Below are 13,349 nucleotides of genomic sequence, written 5' to 3'. Positions count from 1 at the left end.
ATACTCACACTGCATTTTTCCTTTTAGACAGACTCTTGCTCTGTCGCCCAGGCTAGAGCTCAGTGGCATAATCTCAGCTCACTGCAACCTCCACCTCACCAGTTCAAGCCATTCTCGTGCCTCAGCCTCCCAAGTAGCTGGGATTATAGACATATGCCACCATGCCTGGCTAATTTTTGTATTTTTTAGTAGAGACGAGGTTTCACCATATTGGCCAGGCTGGTCTCAAACTCCTGACCTCAAGTGATCCACCCACCTCGGCCTCCCAAAGTGCTGGATTACAGGCGTGAGCCACTGCGCCCAGCCTAACTTGTAATTTTTTAGTTGTGGTAAGATAAACAAAATATAAAATTTACCATCTTATGATGGTATACATAAGTATACATACAGTTCTGCGGCATAAGTATAGTTATACTGTCACGCTACCATCACCACCATTCATTCACAGAATACTTATCATCTGGTAAAACTAAAACTCTGTATTTATGAATCTATTATTTCCCATTTCTCCCTCCTTGATTCCCTGGCAACCACCATTCTATTTTCGGTCTCTATGAATTCAACTACTCTAGGTACTTCATATAAGTAGAATCAATTAGTATTTGTCTTTCTGTGACTGGATTATTTCATTTAGCATAATATCCTCAAGGTTCATCCATTAAGTTGCAATTTTTAAGCTGATATGGGTTAAAAACTTTTTTCATAAAATCATGGGTGAACACTCCCAAATCTCTTTTGGAATTAATTTTTATGTGAAAATTTGCATTTACTTATAAATTATGATTTGCTAGGATAGAGCAAAAATCTTCTGCCTAGGACAGCTCCTTTTGACGTAAAGAACTTCGTATTGCTGACCATCAAAAAAATGCTCTTAGCTGTGCCTCAGTAATACCCAGCCACTTAAAGCTTAATTACAGCCAGGTGCGGTGGCTCACGCCTGTAATCCCAGCACTTTGGGAGGCCAAGACGGGCAGATCACGAGGTCAGGAGATCAAGACCATCCTGGCTAACACGGTGAAACCCCGTCTCTACTAAAAATACAAAAAATTAGCCAGGCACGTTGGCAGGCGCCTGCAGTCCCAGCTACACGGGAGGCTGAGGCAGGAGAATGGCGTGAACCCAGGAGGCGGAGCTTGCACTGAGTCGAGATCATGCCACTTCACTGCAGCCTGGGCAACAGAGCAAGACTCCGTCTCAAAAAAAAAAAAAAAAAAGCTTAATTACAAATGGAGGCAGACATCATTAGCTTCATTAAACATATACTTACCCTTAAAAGATAATTGATGCCAATGGCCAATACTTAAATGATACCAGAGCAATGAACAATGAGGTCCCATATGACAACCATTAAAAAAGGCCAGAAACAAAAATCCATGTATCATCAGTCTATACATATCACGAAGTCCCCTGAAATCAAACTTCATTATGATGGGAAACATTCCATGAACTATCTCTCATTTGATCAATATTAAGCAGATGTCTGTTAAACAGATAATGAAAGAGTTTTTAAAGCTGAATATGGTAGTCCTACCTACATTTTTCCAATAATAATAGTAATAATGCTAATGGTCATAAATCATAATAGTAAAAATAATAATAAAAGCAAGCACTGTTTATGAATGTCTACTTTAGCACCTACTACATTCCAAAGCACTCAATGTTTCTGTTCCTCATATCAACACTGAAATATTATCATTATTACATTTTTAATGATGATGAAACTCAGACTTATGCAGATTGTTGAAGGCCAAAATGTTAGAATTAGGATTCCGACTAGTTATCTCTAGCTCTAAATACCATGCCTTGCTATTTCTATTACTTCATGTAGTGACTCCTAATCCATGCGTAAGGAGAGAATACAGACAAACCACAAAGAAAATCAAATTTGTGGTCCATTTTTGTTAATCATAGTATTCTGGCAAAGTGGCAAATTACATTACTGGAGAATTAGTATACATATGATCCCTATTTAAAGCCTAAACAACCATCAGAATAATAGAGTAGGCCGGGCGTGGTGGCTCACGCCTGTAATCCCAGCACTCTGGGAGGCCCAGGCGGGCAGATCACGAGGTCAGGAGATGAAGACCATCCTGGCTAACACGGTGAAACCCCTTCTCTACTAAAAATACAAAAAAAGTAGCCAGACGTGGTGGCGGGCACCTGTAGTACCAGTTACTTGGGAGGCTGAGGCAGGAGAATGGCGTGAACCTGGGAGGAGGAGCTTCCAATGAGCCGAGACAGTGCCACTGCACTCCAGCCTGGGTGACAGAGCGAAGACTCTGTCTCCAAAAAAATAAATAAATAAACAAATAATAATAAGGGAGTAATGCTAGCCTTGGCAGGCCTAATTATGGTAAATTTTAAATATCATCCAGTGAACAAATTTGTTAAAAAACAAATCACTCCTAGTCAGGCTAATTAAGAAAAAAAGAGAAGGTATATAAATTACTAACAACAGAAATGAAAGAGGTGACATCAATACATATCTCATGGACATTAAAAGAATAATAAAACAATACTATGAACTACAATTTTGATAACCTAGATGAAATGAACTAATTCCTTAAAAGACACAATATGCCAGCCACGTGCGGTGGCTCACGCCTGTAATCCCAGCACTTTGGGATGCCAAGGCGGGCGGATCACCTGAGGTCAGGAGTTTGAGACCAGCCTGGCCAGCACTGGTGAAACCCTGTCTCTATTAAAAATACAAAAATGAGCCGGGCATGGTGGCAGGCACCTGTAAATCCCAGGTACTCCGGAGGCTGAGGCAGGAGAATTGCTTGAACCCAGGAGATGGAGACTGCAGTGAGCCGAGATCACGCCACTGTACTCCAGCCTGGGTGACAGAGTGAGATTCCATCTCCAAAAAAAAAAAAAAAAACAGACACGATATGCCAAAACTCACATAAGAAGAAACAGAAAATCTGAATAGGCCTATATCTATTAAATAAACCGAATCAATAATTAATAACCATCCAAAAGAGAAAGCACTAGGCCTAGATGGCTTCACTGATGAATTCTACCAAACACTTAAGGAAGAAATTAAACCAATTCTCAAAGAATGAGTTAGGAAGTGTTCCTTCTGCCTCATCTCTTTCAGAGGACAGAAGCAGAAGGAACACTTCCTAACTCATTCTACGAGGCCAGCATTACCCTAATACCAAAACCAGACAAGGACATTGTAAGTAAAGAAAACTACAGACCAATCTCTCGTGAACAATGATGCAAAAATCCTCAACAAAATATTAGCAAATCAAATCCAATAATGTACAAAAAAGCGAGTTATACAAAGCAGGTTCAACATCTGAAAATCAACTGATGTAGCTGTGACATTATAAAACATATATTTGGCCTCCAAACCCATTTCCTGACATACAACTCGTAACATCCTTGGAATCTCTAAAAACAAGTCTTTTTGTATGTAAGCAAGTTGACTACTGGCTGACAGCCCCACAGGTATCTTTAAAATGGGGGTTGGTCACCAGAAAGACCAAGGCATGATTACAGGGTTGGAACTTTCAGCCCTATACCCCAACCTCTGGGGAGGGGAGAGGTGCTAAAGGTTAAGTTGATCACCAATGGCCAACAGCTTGGCTTAATCAATCTTGCATATGTAATGAAGCTTCCATAAAAACCCAAAGGTTTCGGTCCAAATAGCTTCTTGATAGCTGAACACATGGAGGTTCCTAGATGGTAATATGCCCTGACAGGGCATGAAAATTCCTCATCCCTTCTCCCATACCTTGCTTTATGTATTTCTTCATCTATATCCTTTCTAATATCCCTTATAATACACCAGTAAGCCTAAGTAAATGGTTGAGTTCTGTGAGCCATTCTAGCAAATTAATCAAACCCAAAGAGGTCATAGGAACCCAAACTTCAAGCCGGTCAGTCAGAAGTTCTAGAGGGCCTAGACTTGCAACTGGTGTCTAAACTGGGGATAGTCTAGTGGGACTGAGCCCTCAACCAGTGGAATCTGATGCTATAGATGGTGCCAGAATTGAACTGGAAGACACCACGGTGTTCAATGCAGAAGTAGCTGCTTGCTTGGTGTGTGGGGAAAACCCCCCAACACATGTGGTCACATAAGTCTTCTGAGATTATTGTTGTTGAGTAAGAGAATAGAAAAAACATTTTGGGGGCTGGGCGCGGTGGCTCATGCCGGCAATCCCAGAACTTTGGAAAGCCAAGGCAGGTGGATCACCTGAGGTAAGGAGTTCGAGACCAGCCTGCATGGCGAAACCCCGTCTCTACTAAAAATACAAAAAAATTAGCCAGGCATGGTGGCGAGCACCTGTAATCCCACCTACTCGGAAGGCTGAGGTAGGAGAATCACTTAAACCCAGGAGGCGGAGGCTGCAGTGAGCCGAGACTGCGTCACTGCACTCCAGCCTGGGTGACAAGAGCGAAACTCTGTCTCAAAGAAAAAGAAATAAAAAACATTTTGGGTTTGAGTGTGTGTTTTCTCCTCAGTAACCCATCACATCAACAGGCTAAAGAAAAAAAGTCACAGATCAACAGATGCAGAAAAAGCATTTGACAAAATTCAACATCCATTCATGATTTAAAACAAAACAAAACGGCCGGGCGCGGTGGCTCAAGCCTGTAATCCCAGCACTTTGGGAGGCCGAGACGGGTGGATCACGAGGTCAGGAGATCGAGACCATCCTGGCGAACACCGTGAAACCCCATCTCTACTAAAAAAATACAAAAAACTAGCCGGGCGAGGTGGCGGGCGTCTGTAGTCCCAGCTACTCGGGAGGCTGAGGCAGGAGAATGGCGTAAACCTGGGAGGCGGAGCTTGCAGTGAGCTGAGATCCGGCCACTGCACTCCAGCCCGGGCTACAGAGCAAGACTCCGTCTCAAAAAAAAAAAAAAAAAAAAACCAAAATTCTCTGTAAACTATGAATGGAGGAAAATTTCTTCAGCTTGTTAAAGAAATCTACAAAAATCCTACAGCTAACATCATACTCAAATGGTGAAAAACTCAATGCTTTCCCTTGTAAAATCAGGAATAATACAAGGATGTTCTCTTTCACCACTCCTTTTCAACATCTGGGAAGTCTTAGGTAATGGTGATACTGGAAGTTCTAGCTAATGCAATCAAACAAGAAAAGGAAATAAAAAGTATACAAGTTGAGAAGAAATAAAACTGTTCATATATGACATGATAATCTATGCATAAAATCCAAATTGAAAAAATACTCCAAGAACTAATAAGCAATTATAGCAAGTTTACAAGACACAAGATTAATATAAAAAATTCAAACACTTTCCTAGATACATGCAATGAACAAGTGGAATTTGAAATTAGAAATACAGTATCATTTACGTCAGCACCAAAAAATGAAATACATAGGTATAAGTCTAACAAAATATGTACAAGGTCTACATGAGGAAAACTATAAAACTCTAATGAGCAAAATCAAAGAACTAAATAAATGGAGAGATATTCCATTATAATTGACAGGAAGACTCAAAATTGTCAAGACTCAAAATTGTCTAGACCAAGTTCTTCCCAACTTGGTCTACAGGTTCAATTCAATCCCAGTAAAAATTCCAGCAAGTCATTTTGTGGATATTGACAAACTGATTCTAAAGTTTACATAGAGAGGCAGAAGACTCAGAATAGCTAACACAATATTGAAGAACAACAACAAAGCTGGAAGACTGACACAACCCAACCTCAAGACTTATTATAACGCTACTATAAATAAGAGACTATGGCATTGGTGAAATAATCAATAAATCAATGGAACAGTGGAGGGCCCTAAAGTATATAAATATAGTTAACTGATCCTTAACAAAGGAGCAAAGACAATACAGTGGAGAAATAATATTCTTTTCAACAAATGGTACTGAAACAAATGAACATCCACATGCAAAACAATGAATCTAGGTATAGACCTTACACCCTTCACAAAAAATTAACTCTAAATGGGTCACGGACCTAAACGTAAAATAAACAAAACTCCTGGAAGAAAACACAAGAGAAAATCTGTATGACCTTGAGTATAGTGATGTCTTCTTAGACACAACACCAAAGGCAAGAGCTATGAAATAAATAATTGACAAGATGGACTGCACTAAAATTAAAATTTTCTGCTCTGCAAAAGACAATGTCAAGGGAATGAAAAAACAAGCCACAGACATGGAGAATATAGCTGCAAAACACACATCTGATAAAGGACTATTATTCAAAATACACAAAGAACTCCTTAAACTCAACAGTAAGAAAATAACCTGTTTAAAAAATGGACCAAAGAACCTCACCAAAGAAGACATATGAATGGCAAAATAAGCATATGAAAAGATTTCCGCATAATGTCATCAGGGAGATGCAAATTAAAATAACAATGGGCCAGGTGAGGTGGCTCACACTTGTAATCCCAGTACTTTGGGAGGCCAAGGCAGGCAACTTACTTGAGCCCGGAGTTCAAGACCAACCTGGGCAACATGGAAAAATCCTATCCCTATAAAACAAACAAAAATTAGTCAGGCATGGCAGCTCATGTCTGTAGTCCCAGCTACTTGGGAGGCTTATGTAGGAGGATCACTTGAGCCCAGGAAGTGGAGGCTGCAGTGAGTGGAGATTGCACCACCGTAATCTAGCCTGGGCAACAGAGCAAGACTCTCTCTCAAAAATAAATAAATAGACAAATAAAACAAAATATTAGATTGATGCAAAATAAATTGTGGTTTTGACATTAAAAGTAATCTCAACACTTTGGGAGGCCGAGGTGGACTTGAGCCCAGGAGTTCGAGAACAGCCTGAGCAACATGGCAAAACCCCGTCTCTACTAAATATATAAAAAATCAGCTGGGCTTGGTGGTGTGCACCCGTAGTCCCAGCTACTCAGGAGGCTGAGGTGGGAGAATCACCTTAGCCTGGGAAGTTGAGGCTGCAAAGAGCCATGACTGTACCACTACAGTCCGGCCTGGGCAGCAAAAAGAGTGAGACACTATCTTAAAAAAAAAAAAAAAAAAAAAAGAGAGGCAGGGGAGGGAGGACGGATGGACGGACAGACGGATGATTATACACCTAAGAAAAGAAAGAAAGACTACTACACACCTAAGAGAATGGCCAAAATTCAGAACATGGACAAGTACTCAAACGCTGGGTGGATGTGGAGCAACAGGAACTCACACACACTGCTGGTAGAAAGCAAACTGGGTACAGTCACTTTGGAAAACAGTTGGTCATTTCTTACAAAAGTAAACATACTCGTATATATGATTCAGCAATGTGACTCCTTCGTATTCACCCAAAAGACCTGAAAATTATGTCCATATAAAAACTTGCAGAGATGTTTGTAACAGCTTTATTCATAATAGCCAAAACTTGTAACACAGATGTTCTTCCATATGTGAATGAATAAACTGTAGTACATCCAAACAATGGAATATTACTGAGCACTAAAAAGAAATGACAGGCCAGGCGTGGTGGCTCATGCCTGTAATCCCAGCACTTTGGGAGGCCGAGGCAGGTGGATCACCTGAGGTCAGATGTTAGAGACCAGCCTGGCCAACATGGTGAAACCCCACTCTACTAAAAATACAAAAATCAGCAGGGTGTGGTGGTGCATGCCTGTAATCCCAGCTACTCAGGAGGCTTAGGCAAGAGAATCGCTTTAATCGTTTGAACACCGGAGGCAGAGGTTGCAGTGAGCTGAGATTGTGCCACTGCACTCCAGCCTGGACAACAGAGCGAGACTCTGTCTCAAAAAAAAAAGAAAAGAAAAAAAAGGAAATGATAAAATAGATTTAGAGGTTCAACAAAAAAGTCTAAGCATTTAAAAATTTAAAAAAAAGAAAGGCTGGGCGTGGTGGCTCAAGCCTGTAATCCCAGCACTTTGGGAGGCTGAGACGGGTGGATCACGAGGTCAGGAGATCGAGACCATCCTGGCTAACACGGTGAAACCCTATCTCTACTAAAAAATACAAAAAAAAACTAGCCAGGCGAGGTGGTGGGCGCCTGTAGTCCCAGCTACTCGGGAGGCTGAGGCAGGAGAATGGCGTAAAGCCGGGAGGCGGAGCTTGCAGTGAGCTGAGATCCGGCCACTGCACCCCAGCCTGGGCGACAGAGCAAGACTCCGTCTCAAAAAAAAAAAAAAAAAAGAAAGAAAAAGAAATGAGCTATCAAGCCACGAAAAGACATGGAGGAAATTTAAATACATATCACTGAGTGATGGAAGTCAATCTGAAAAGGCTACATACTGTATGATTCCAACAATATGATATTCTGGAAAAGTCAAAACTATGAAGACAGCACAAAGATTAGTGGTTGCCAGGGGTTGAAGGGAGGATGACTAGGCAAAGTACAAAAATTTTTAAGGCATTGAAAATAGTCTGTATGACACTATAATAGCATATATTGATGTATCATTATGATAAAATGTACACATCATTATATATTGCCCAAACCCTTAGAATATACAACATTAAGAGTAAATGTTAATTGCAAACTATGGACTTGGGGTGATTATATGTCAATGTAGGTTCATCAGTTGTAAAAAATGTACCACTCTGGTGGGGTTAATAATGGGGGAGGCTATGCATGTGTGGGTACAGGAGGTATGTTGGAAACTCTTTACTGTCCTCTCAATTTTGCTGTGAACTTAAAACAGCTCTGAAAAAATACTTTAAACACACACCCAAATATACATCACCCAACACAGATTCAGCAACTTAAATCTTTGGCTAGGAAAGGATTTAAACAAAAATTTAAAATTTTTATTTCCCGTCCACTGTTTAAAAGAGGGAAGGAAATGCTGGTAAAAACATATATATTCATTAGAACTTCTTAAAACTTACTAAGGCTATCTGACACCTACTATATGGCTTATAATTTTGTGATTTTTCTTTCTTTCTTTTTTTTTTTTTGAGATGGAGTCTCCCTCTCTGTCACCAGGCTGTAGTGCAGTGGTGTGATCGATTCTCCTGCCTCAGCCTCCTGAGTAGCTGGAATTACAGGGACGCACCATCACGCCTGGCTAAATTTTATATTTTTAGTAGAGACGGGGTTTCACCATGTTGGCCAGGATGGTCTCCATCTCTTGACCTTGTGATCTGTCTGCCTCGGCCTCCCAAAGTGCTAGGATTACAGACGTGAGCCACCGCGCCCAGCCTATTTTGTAATTTTCTTCTTTGCCATAACTATCAACATTTATGTGAAACCAGAACATGTGACTCTTCCAACCAATTCTGATGCTTGTCTCCTAACTAAAAATAGTCACCATTCTAAAAAATTTGAATTGGATCCTCCCTAATGCCTACAAATCTACTTTGTGCCAAGAATCAGGAGGAAAAGATGGATGATTAATATCTCCTTTGTACCAATTTCAGAGAGTATAAATTGACTACAAAAAGGAACTTTATAAGTCACCAATTCTGAGTGAATGAGTATAATCTGTTTCTTTCAATGTACATTCTTACGTTTAATGTAACTGATATGACTTTAGAAGAGATAAGGAAGAGTTTCCCCGGGTTCATTCTAAACCAAAATTCCCAAGGTTGACCAAAGCATACATAAGAATAAAACAATCTTCACTGCCAGGCAACAGGAGGGAAAATATTCTAGAAAGAAGAAACCTGTGTACTTGCATCTTGGAGAATATAAAATATATGAGTTTATGGCTGGCTACAAGAACTTCACAATCATTCACAGCACTCTAGGACTGTAAAATTTAAAAACGTTACAAAAGATATTGAACGGTTCTGTTCATCTAATATTCTTTTGGTAGTCTATATTCTCCCATAATAAATTTTTCAAAAAGATTCATTGTTTAATTATAGCGTTAATGGAAAGAGAAAACTTAGGACATCAATGACATGAACCAAGCAAAATCTCCTGTGTTTAGATCTATTGTTTTCAAAAAAAAAACTCGTTCATAGTTTTCTTAAACACCTACCTCTTGTAGAACTGGGATAACAGGTGGCTTTCTCTGCTGCAGAAAGTACAGCACCATAAGGATATATGCATATGAAGATAAACTTCCCCTGGAAGCATCCCCAATGTCACATCGCTAAAAAACAACATGATTGAAAACAAAACTTCAGAGTCTTACTCCATGCAGAATTATATTAAACATTCTGCCACATCATTTTTTTAACCCACAGAACTGGGTTAAACTGGATTAAAAATAAACTGCACCGTCTATAATCCCAATACTCTGGGAGGTTGAGGCGAAAGAAAAGCTTGAACCCAGGAGGTCAAGACCAGCCAGGGTAACGCAGTGAGACCCCATCTGTACAAACAAACAAAAAACTACTACACATGATGTGGGGAAATAGGTACTCTCACACACTGCAGGTAAGAGTATAAATTAATACAAACACTATCAAGAATATCTGACAATATCACAATTACAAAAGCACATTTTCTTTGAACCAGTAATCCTATTCTAAGAATGTACCATACAAATACGCCAAAAAATATGTGAAATGACTAAGAAGGTTTTTTTTAATTGCAGCACTATAATAGCAAAAATCAGAAATAATTTTAGGTTCATCAGTAAAGCACAGGTTTAAAATAACTAAGGACTATTCGCATAATGGAATGGCATGCAGCCATTAAAAAAGAACAAAGTCCCCGATGGTCTAGTGGTTAGGGAAAATATCTTTTTTTTTTTTTTTTTTTTGAGACGGAGTCTCGCTGTGTCTCCCAGGCTGGAGTGCAGTGGCGTGATCTCGGCTCACTGCAAGCTCCGCCTCCCGGGTTCACGCCATTCTCCCGCCTCAGCCTCCCAAGTAGCTGAGACTACAGGCGCCTGCCACCACGCCCGGCTAGTTTTTTGTATTTTTAGTAGAGACGGGGTTTCAGCATGTTAGCCAGGATAGTCTCGATCTCCTGACCTTGTGATCCACCCGCCTCAGCCTCCCAAAGTGCTGGGATTACAGGCTTGAGCCACCGCGCCCGGCCGGAAAATATCTTTTTTAATAAATAAAAAATAAACAAAAAAGAACAAGGAAGCCAGACATGGTGGCTCATGCCTGTCATCTCAGCACTTCGAAAGGCCGAGGAGGGTGGATTGCTTGAGCCCAAGAGTTCAAGAACAGTCTGGGCAACATGGCGAAACCCCGTCTCTACAAGAAATAAAAAAATAGTTGGGCGTGGTAGCATACACCTGTAGTCCCAGCTACTCAAGAGGCTAAGGTGGGAGGATCAATTGAGCCCAGGAGGTCAAGGTTGCAGTGAGCTATAATCACACCACTTTACTCCAGCCTGGGCAACAGTAGGATCCTGTCTCAAAAATAAAAATAAAGGCTGGGCACATGGCTCAAGCCTCTAATCACAGCACTTTGGGAGGCTGAGGCGGGTGGATCACCTGAGGTCAGGAGTTCGAGACCGGTCTGGCCAATATGGCAAAACTCTGTCTCTGATAAAAATGCAAAAAGTAGCCAGGCGTGGTAGCAGGCACCTGTAATCCCAGCTACTCTGGAGGCTGAGGCAGGGAGAACTGCTTGAACCCAGGAGTGGGAGGCTGCAGTGAGCCGAGATTGTGCCACTGCACTCCAGCCTAAGCGACAGATCAAGATCCCATCTCAAAAAAAACCATAAAATTAAAATAAAAATTTAAAAAAAATAGGGGAAGGGGACGAGAAGGGGGAGAGGGGAGGAACAAAACCTGAAACAATCTTCAGACTTTTTCCCTTGAGCAAGGATTTAGCTTATATTCATATTTAAAGGGGAAAGGGGTGATTTTATTAACAGAATTCTATGTAGTTATAACAAAACTGTCATGTTAGAGTTACCTTGTTAGGCGAATCTAAAAAAGTAGGCATATCAAGTCTTGTATGTAGTATGTGCCTAAATGCTTTTCTAAGATACACTCTTGTCTAGAAAGACATGTACAGGAATATCTTTAAAAATATGCTTTACAGTCAGGCACAGTAATCCCAGCACTTTGGGAGGCCGAGGCTGGAGGATCACTTGAGGTCAGGAGTTTGAGACCAGCCTGGCCAACACGGTGAAACCCCCTCTCTACTAAAAATACAAAACTTAGCCAGACATGGTGGTGAGTGCCTGTAATCCCAGCTACTTGGGAGGCTGAGGCAGGAGAATCGCTTAAACCCAGGAGGCGGAGGTTGCAGTGAGCTGAGATCCCACCACTGCACTCCAGCCTGGGCGAAACAGCAACAATAACAGCAGCAACAATAACAAGAGCCTTCCTATTAGAAAAAGGAAGCTTTATGAAATGAAAATCTGACCAAGTTTCTCCCCTACTAAAACTCTTCCACTAACATATTAATAAAAGTAATCATTTTACTGAGCAGCTACCATAAAGCAGGCACTACAATGAACCAGGGAAACAGAGGTCCCTGTCCTCATCTAGTTTACACATTTAGCAAAAGAACAAGAAAACTAAATTCAATGTCGTAACAAGTGTTATAATAGGAGAAGCATAAGGTATTATTGGTACTGTTTTGTTTTCTGGGTCATAAAAATTTATCACTAAACTCAAATACAAGATTTCTTAACTCAGAAATTCTTAACTAGGATGATATGCCAACTCCTATGCCTGGGGTTGAAAATCACTGCATTGAGAAATTTTACTGCTGAGAAACTGACTAGTCAGTTGCACATGGAATAGAGCACATAGAGGAAAAAAAGACTGAGAGCCACCCTACTCTGATAGGTATCAATTCAACCTATATAATACTGAAAGTTTCTTTTTTTAAAAGCTCAGATAAACAAAATTGAGACAATATATTTCACAAATCTGATATAAGTATGTATCACTTTAATTATCATGAGCATTACTACAAAGCAGATCATTAATTTCTTCATAAATACCTTAGCAAACACTTTCATAGTATATCCCAAATACTGCACTCTAGGATCAATAGCTGCATAAGTAGCTAGCATTCTTGTGTTATGTTGAGCCTGAAAAATAATTACATATTTGAAAGCATTTCAAATTTCTTAAACTTAAACTACAAATCAGATTTTAGAATGTAATACACTCCAAATACAGAATATATAAATGTAAAATGTAAAATACCTATTAGTGAGTCAAACAAAAACTGACCTTCAATCTGAAGGAAGTATCAAGATAACTAGTAAAATACTTTTTCCTTATACTGTTCACATTTGAAAGTTTTAAACATAAAGGTAGAGTCAGTAATCTGTAAACTTTTAAAATGAAAAGTATATACATGGCCCATAAAGATAAACTTACCAATGTATTATATAAACTGATATCGCCTTCTAACCCACTTCGTCTGTGTTCAAATTTTACTATAGGCACTTTGGCAGTAGTTATAGGCAAAATGTTTCTTAAACCTAATTTAAAAATAAAAAAGACTTCAGTAGGTTAAATAATTTTCATATACGCTAAAAAAAA

At 40.0% G+C, this 13,349-nt stretch overlaps 1 protein-coding gene across 25 annotated transcripts in view; it reads right to left on the bottom strand.

The window, feature by feature from the left end:
- TUT4 (terminal uridylyl transferase 4) overlaps positions 1–13,349 on the bottom strand; it is a 130,932-nt gene that overhangs the window by 25,126 nt on the left and 92,457 nt on the right. For all 25 annotated transcript variants that reach the window (XM_077956901.1, XM_077956879.1, XM_077956937.1 and 22 more), the window contains 3 exons: positions 13,185–13,288; positions 12,800–12,889; positions 9,915–10,028 (listed from right to left, as the gene is read on the bottom strand). In XM_077956901.1, coding sequence (XP_077813027.1) covers positions 9,915–10,028; positions 12,800–12,889; positions 13,185–13,288 — 308 coding nt within the window. The remainder of the gene's footprint in view (positions 1–9,914; positions 10,029–12,799; positions 12,890–13,184; positions 13,289–13,349) is intronic.

Source organism: Macaca mulatta, chromosome 1, assembly GCF_049350105.2.
Source record: "Macaca mulatta isolate MMU2019108-1 chromosome 1, T2T-MMU8v2.0, whole genome shotgun sequence".
Lineage (NCBI taxonomy): Eukaryota > Metazoa > Chordata > Mammalia > Primates > Cercopithecidae > Macaca > Macaca mulatta.
The sequence above is the reverse complement of the archived record's forward strand: the minus strand, read 5'-3'. Positions and strand labels throughout refer to the sequence as shown.